We start from the raw sequence: 7,870 nt of genomic DNA, 5'->3' as shown, positions 1-7,870 counted from the left end.
AACCACTGACTCACAGAGTTCTCTCTCTGCCTTTCCCTCTAAGGGCACACTTAAACACACAAGCTTTTCTGCTTCCAAGTTCACATACAACCACTCCAGTCACAAAGAGACAGGCTTTCTTTTCTTTATAGTTTCAGATTCTCAAGGACTAGGCCAGATTGGGTCATATGTCTGTCTATGGCCAGGATAACAGACTAGGTACCGGCGGGTTTCTGGCTGAGTCACTGTTAATGGAGTAAAAGTGAAAGTCACTCAGTAGTGCCTGACTCTTTGCCACCCCATGGACTATACAGTCCCTGGAATTCTCTAGGCCAGAATACTGGAGTGGGTAGCCATTCCCTTCTCCAGGGGATCTTCCCAACCCAGGGATGGAACCCAGGTCTCCAGCATTGCAGGCAGATTCTTTACCAGCTGGGCCACCAGGGAAGCCTATTAATGGAATAGATATGCTAACTTTAACCTTTTTCACAGGTATGATTGTAAAGGCAGATGAATATAAAAGACGCTGTATACCATGCCTTGAAGTGGGAAAATGAGCATATGTGGTTTTATAAAAAATAGATGACCATTTCACTAAATGAGATACAGAATACAAGTGACAAATTTGAAGAGACAGAAATTAATATAATTTTGAACATGAGTTTAAATACCTGCTATACCATCCAGATAAACATGTGATAAATGGGTGAAAACAAGGCAGAGGCATAAACTTACGGGAGGCAAGTATTTTTAGACAAGTTTACGTTTAGACGTTCACTAGATGGACTAGTGAACATTTAAAATAAAACGTTTTACCACAATAAATAAAATAATGTATTAAAACTCGCTTCCACAATTCTCTAAATTATCTTAACATGATTTAATTAAAAAAATTTTTTTTCACCTTTCTTTAACTGGCAAGTTTTCTTCGGGAAATTTATTCAAAACACTAAATTTTCATTTTTGAACCTTGTTTATATATAACAGAGGCCCTAAATTGATCCAGGTTCACCAGGATACCTTTCTCCAAGCCCTAATGGTTTATATCTTCCCTTTAAAATGTATAAGTATCTTTTAATTAAGTTGTCATTCACAAAGATATTCTGGAGAAAAAAATTATGAATTAAACACCTATAAATTCTTCTTCATTTCTGTTATAGTGTAGCAATTTATCATCTAACCCATAATGGTCTATCAGCTGAGTAAGGCTTAGTTTCTTGTTCTCCTCAGACATAGCTGACTGCAACTCATAAAGCAACTGCTGGCTACAGCTTCTCCACTTCTCTATTAACAATTGTAACTGAGACAGGTCATTCTGAAACAGAAACAAAAAAAAGGCACAAATGTATGTCATCCTATTTTAACTTACTTAATGAAAGTTGTTAAATCAGTCAATGAATAGTAGGTTTAAAGGGTAACACATTTGGACATGAATGGGACGTCTACCCAGGAAAAAAGAAAAATGGTTTTAAGTAAAAATCTTACCCTCAGAGAAAAAAATAAGGCAAAACTATGTAAAGAAGTAACAATATAGGTTAAAAAATATCTACTTTTTCTACTACAGCTATACTTTAAAAATTACATTCAAATTAATATTTTTCAGTGTCACAATTTCATAAAACTCAAGTAGTTGTATTTAGAGAAATCCTAAAAATTCAAAAGAGCAAATAAGATATAGCATTCCATCACTGATTACACACTGGAAAAGAGCCATTACAATATAAATGAATAATCCAGATAAATAAGGGTCATCTTCCAAGTGCCCAAATTCTATTTACTTCAACCTACCTGGGTCGAGATCTAAAATTTATTATATTTTTGTTGTTTTCTTAAAGAAAATGCTTGAAACATCTTAATAATTGGTTGGTAATAATTTAATAACAAAATCATTACTAAAAATACTTTTTATTGTACTCTGTGGCCCATTTTTAGCCTTTTTCTCTTCACTGTCACTGTTGCTTCTATTCTTATTGCAATTTGCAGCTAACATTTGAAACTTCTAATACTGCTATGGGATGGAAACGAGAGAGAAAAGCTTCAACTGAATATTAAATGTGGGCCGGAGCTTTCAAAAATGTATACCTGGTGTTTAAGACCTCTTTTCTTAATCTATGACTTATATTTGAGTTAAAGTTGTTGGAAGCCAGGTCTCTTGGTAATTGGCTTATCTCTCAGTATTGTAAAATAAAGTTGTATTTTCTTTTTGAAATACTTTCCTACCATTTATCTGAAAACAAACAAAAAAAATTATTAGGCAATGGCTCTGAAATTCTTCTCACCTTTGATCTATACATTTTGACTAGCTTCAGCCTCCGAAGAAGATCTTCTTTCTCTTGAATCTGCTTCATCAATTTTGCTTTTTCTTTGTTTAGTTCATGTTTGGCAAGATTCTCATTCATAAAGTCATTTTGGAGATCACTGCATGACTCAGTATCAAGTGATTTAGATTCACAAACATTGATATTCTTGAAGGTATCTTTCAAATATGTACTTTCTTCAAATTCACTATCTATGTGTTTAAAATTTTCATGAAATTCCAAACAGCTTTCTTCTGTTGAAGGTGCTGATTTCTCTGAAAAAGTCTGATCATTTTCCTCACTCTCTACTTTAAGCCGTTTTACCACACTGTAACAGGAATTAAATGAAGATCTGGTTTTCCTTAATCGTTCTCTAAGGGTTGCACTCATAGGCTGAAAAAAATGCATCAAACGTTAATAATGTCAGTCAAGAAAAACATTCTTGATATAAATAAGTCTACTAGGAATCAAGACTAATTTCTGTGGTAGACACCACTAGATGGCTTTCTGTCTCCATATATCTAAAGTAACCATCACAAAATTTCTTTCAATTTCTGGAAGCACCACTAAGTTTTATTCTCTTTTTAAGCCAGCACCCTTCTAAAATATCATTGAGACACTTATCTCAGTAATCACAAACATTTGTTCAGCAATTAGTCCAAGCCTGATATGGTTAGGTGCTTAGTTACAAATTAAGGAAAAAGATCTTTCCACCAAAGACCTCCATGACATCAAACTTTTTGTTTGGAATGCTGTAATAACCTGAACTGAAAATAAATGAAAATAATTGAGTCAGGATGAAAATCTAAGGGGAAGGTCCAATACATTTTCTAAAAGGAAACACCTAAAATGATTTGTTAATAAAAATGGTACTTATTAACCTGCTGCTAAGTCACTTCAGTCGTGTCCGACTCTGTGCGACCCCATGGACTGCAGCCTACTAGGCTCCTCCATCCATGGGATTTTCCAGGCAAGAGTACTGGAGTGGGGTGCCATTGCCTTCTCCAACTTATTAACCTACACACTATTAACAATGTTCAGTAGACTTAAAACCACCATTACTGCAATACTTCGAAATATACATCCAGTGAAAGAACTAAGATTTTCATACTTGTTTTCTTGAACTACTTGAATTGGGAGATGGTGGATTGGCACCAGCTTGTGGAGTGCTAGGTAACATCAAAGCCGAGTTTGATGGACTTTCCATCTTGAAATCTTGCTTTACTTCTAAAAAACAAAAAATAATCACAAAACAGAAATCAAATTCACCCACACCTCTATATATTCAATTTTAAACAAATTATTGTATATAACAAGCCAGGTAACTTCCTTCTTTCACTTAGCTGTGATTCATTCTTGCTTTTTTGTGTGCAATTTTCTGTTTACTTCTCTAAATTAGATTGTTGGTCATTATGGTGACTACTAGTTTTTTCATCACAAGTTACCCAGCTAGCATCTCAGATAAGAACTCTCCATTTGTTTTTACTGACTGATAAAATAATGATAAAAGTCTCAAAACCTGCCATATGGGGGTGGGGGGAGGAGAATAACAGTCAGGAATTCTTTAATCTCATTAAGCCAGTTTCACAATGAAGGAAAATGTAATTGAAATCTTTTAGTGCTTTAAGTGAAAATCGCTCAGTCGTGTCCGACTCTTTGCGACCCCATGGACTATACAGTCTATGGCATTCTCCAGGCCAGAATACTGGAGCGGGTGGCCGGTCCCTTCTCCAGGCGATCTTCCCAACCCAGGGATTGAACCCAGGTCTCCCGCATTGCAGGAGATTCTTTACCAGCTGAGCCACAAGGGAAGCCCAATATTTTCTTTAAAAATTTTTTTAAAAATATTTATAACTTCTTTAAAGTGCTTGTCGGTTAGTTTTTAAATTGAGTTCATCTTATGCCTTTATCTATTGATTACTCTTCCTCTTGATTATAGATCACATTCTATTTCCCACTATTATCCCACTTAAACATAATCAGTCCTGTTACATTACCCTAATTCCTAGAAGCTGTGTGCCTAAAACTAACGACCCCCGGGGGTGAGGAATAAGGAGCACAAGCACAGGTAAGTTTACTCCTGTCTGCATGGTTTTCAACTAAATAGCGAAGAGACCGTGAAAAGGAATGACTGAAGTTTCTCAAAGGCTACAGGGTAAAATACCAGAGGAGCCCTTCCTCCCCTCCCGCCACTACAGAAGGCCCACACGAGCCCTCGGGACACCCAAAACCTGAGGTGGAGCTGAGAGGTGCCTTGACAGCGGAAAGGGAGCAGTATTCAAATCCCCATCCGATCCCCGAAAAAGTTCAACTGTCAGACACCCACTCCACACCCCGCACGGTACCTCCCTCAGCCATCCCCAGACAGCACAGAGAGCGCGCCAGCCGCGGCGGCGTCTCAGAGGCCGGGCCGCGCGGGAAGAGGAAGAGACGCGCGATTGGCCAGATTGATTGACACGCAGCTCCTCTTCGCCCAGCGCCCGGAGAGGCGGGACTGCGCGCGCGCACGTTCTCAAGACTCCGCAAGGGGGCGGGAAGAAACGGAAGGGCCGAGACGCGTGATTGGCCCAGTTGACCGAGACGCGCGGCTCTGAGCTGTCCAGCGCCCGAGAGTTGGGGCACTGTGCGCGCGGCCGTTTGTTGGGAAGAGCTTTAAAGCAACTAACGGTTCCCATGAGGGGCGCGCTTTTCTTCGCGGCTTCTCCTCGCTCTCCTTTTTTTTAAAATACCGCCTTCCTTTGCTGCTTCCTGGTTTTTGTGTTTCTAAAGGACGCCTGAGAATGCCCCTCCTGTTCTGGCTCCCGTCAATCTCTTCGCGCTCCCCACAGCAAAGGCCTTTTTTCAGACTCCACGGGACCCAGAGACTCCGGGCCTGCTGTGTGTTGTATTTCCAGCTTGTAAACTCCAAAGGCAAAGACTACATAAAGAAGGGTCAATGGCCCGTTGACAGTCAGACACATTAGAAATCTAAGAACCCCAGCGGATGCAGTAGAGCTTCTTTTAGACTGCTGCCTCAAAGTCTGCGGTCCCGCCACGGGCCGTTTTTTTTTTTTTTTTTTTCCTTCTTTTGGCTAATCTACCTGAAAATTTAGATTTCTTAGCTTGGCTCCGAATCTTTTCGTCAAATCTGAAAGACAATGTAGCCCAAGGAAAGTCGTTGGGGTGCAATACAGGAAGCAGAACAATGACTTAGATTAGGTTGGTCCAAACCCTGGCTGAATACTGGGCAGCGGCATCCTCGGTCTAACCTTCCTTGTTTCCTGTGTAGCGAGGTTCCGTTGCTGTGCAACAACAAAGTGAACTAATTGGGTGGAGCACTGAGTTTGGGAAAAGACAGTTGAGTAATTTCTGAGTCACGTGGGAGTTGGGAATTTTAGCGGGGCAGTGTTTTGAATTCTAAGGAATAGCCATTTTAAACGTTGGCACTGTCTTTTTACTAATATCTGATATAAATGGCTTAGAAGTAGCAAGGACCCAGAAGGAATAACTGAGTGCTAAACAGTGGAATGTATCCACAGAACTTGAAGACCACCTAATGCAGTGATTAAGAACATAAATGTTGGAGTCAAATTACTTAGGTTCAGATCCCAGCGCCTTTATTTTGTGTTGTTTGTAATGGAGTGTGTCTCTGTCTCAGCTTCCTCATCCATAAAGAAGGGATAATAGTATCAATCCTAGGATTTGAAGAATTAAATGAGAATTCAGGACAGGCAGTGAAAAGCAGCAATAGATATCTAGGAAGCACTCAAAAGTTGTTATATAAGGAACTACAGTATAGTCATCATTCTCTAATTGATCTAAAGGAATGCATCATATAATCCTTTCATCCATCCCTTATCTCCCCTCAAAAGGCCACAGATTTTTAAAAGATGGAATGATTTGTAGGACGTAAGCCATAAATAGCAGAAAACTTGGAGCTGCCACATATAGTTAAATAATGTATTATGATTCTTCTAAAATTTTCAAAAATTATATAAATCTCAAGGAATTTACAAAATGAAAGTGAGAAGTTGTGATTTTGGCTTGCTAAGCCACAGATCCAAGTCTGTACATTTATTTCTCCCTTTATGCATCCATTGGCATCAGTTACACTGAAAAAAGCAGAGTGATTTGTCCTGACACTAGATGCACAATGCACACTCTGCATATTCTTTACACCTTGGGGCATAACATTGGGTTGTTTTTATGATTCCCTAAGATCAGCTGCTCCAAAACCCTTTTATCATTATAACCTAAGCTTAGAACTGTGTTTTTGCTGGCTCCATAAATGAAAACATCTTGCCTAGCAAATGTTCTGACTTGCTTAGTATATGAACCTGTATATTAAATGGATTGTTTTGGCCAGATTTTCAAAGAACTTCAGGAGTACTCAGAAGAACCTGTATTTCAGAAATGTGCATTTGTTGACCTACATCTCTGATTTCCAGTGTTGTTAGAACTGAACGATTTTCCCATGCACAAGTTTGCATTTTACTTACTCCCATTACATACCAAAGTGTAAATAGACCTTTCACTCTCAATTTACTGTAAGGGATCTGGAATATAGCCTCTATAGTTTTCACTGTATCTTTAGATAAGGCCTAGCAATCATTTCCATGTCTTTCAGAGCCTGAAGTTTACTGGCCTGTAAGTAGTTGTTTCCCACACATGACATTGTATGTTTCATAGTATGTTTCAAACATAGTATGTTTCATTGTATTCAAACTTCAGGCAAGGAAAAATCCTGCCCTAGAGAACCAGAAGGCAAGGATCCTACTCCACCATAAATAACAATTTGAGCAATAGAATTCAGTGATGATAGTAATTAATATTAACCTAAGGCAGGCTTTCTCTGTGTGTTTTTAAATTTCATACCCAAGGCTACTGTTCACCACTTTGTTATTCATAAGGGTGTGGTGAAATGCTTCTGTCCATTCTTGTCTATGATTATTGTTGGTGAGATAATGACATAAACCGAAAAACCTTTATGTGGGTTTTTTCTTTTTTAATAGCAAAAAGAGAATAGTGAATAGTCTCTCTGTCTCTCTGTACAGCAAAGCACACATACATACACACACACTCTTTTAAGCTACAATTTAAATTTTTATTATACTAATTTTTTTTTAATTTTTAACATTACTTTAATAATCTTAACAGTCACCTCCGGATGATCTAGATTCCATTCCATTGACTTTTCTTATTGACAACAAAGTTCATATTGTGTAGACACAGTATCCATAGGTATTTTTTAACAATTAATATATAAATACACACTTTTAAAACCAGAATTCAAATTCACTTGGGTGAGATTAAGTTGATTTATAAAGTGCATTAGAACAAGTTAAACTGTATAACACTCACAAGAAGGTCTACTAAATTCTCTCAACTAGCGTTCAATATTTCTTATGATGCTGGTATATAAGTTGAAAGACTCTCCTCTAGGGACTGTCATACAGAGTGAAATAAGTCATAAAGAGAAAAACAGATATTGTACAATGTCGCTTATATGTGGAATCTAGAAAAATTATAGAGATGAACTTATTTACAAAGCAGAACTAGAGACACAGACATAGAAAACAGACATATGGCTACAAGAGGGGAGGTGAGGGTGGGAA

The 7,870-nt window shown here is 38.1% G+C and overlaps 1 protein-coding gene across 2 annotated transcripts; it reads right to left on the bottom strand.

The window, feature by feature from the left end:
* Nucleotides 1–603: 603 nt before the first annotated feature.
* SFR1 (SWI5 dependent homologous recombination repair protein 1) lies at nucleotides 604–5,581 on the bottom strand. 2 transcript variants are annotated; one of them, XM_086379289.1, is made up of 4 exons: nucleotides 4,622–5,581; nucleotides 3,388–3,503; nucleotides 2,259–2,669; nucleotides 604–1,294 (listed from the first exon to the last, which is right to left on the bottom strand). In XM_086379289.1, exons 1-4 carry the CDS (start codon nucleotides 4,632–4,634, stop codon nucleotides 1,103–1,105), a joined length of 732 nt encoding a protein of 243 aa, XP_086235415.1. In that variant the 5' UTR covers nucleotides 4,635–5,581; the 3' UTR covers nucleotides 604–1,102. The 2 variants fall into 2 exon arrangements, with proteins under 2 accessions (XP_086235415.1, XP_086235414.1); XM_086379288.1 differs by having other exon boundaries at nucleotides 4,603–4,803.
* Nucleotides 5,582–7,870: the final 2,289 nt, after the last annotated feature.

The sequence above is a fragment of the Bos grunniens genome, chromosome 26 (genome assembly GCF_055505025.1).
Source record: "Bos grunniens cultivar Pamir isolate PY7600 chromosome 26, Bosgru_T2T1.0, whole genome shotgun sequence".
Lineage (NCBI taxonomy): Eukaryota > Metazoa > Chordata > Mammalia > Artiodactyla > Bovidae > Bos > Bos grunniens.
Note: the sequence above shows the minus strand (reverse complement) of the source record. Positions and strands in the feature narration are given on the sequence as shown.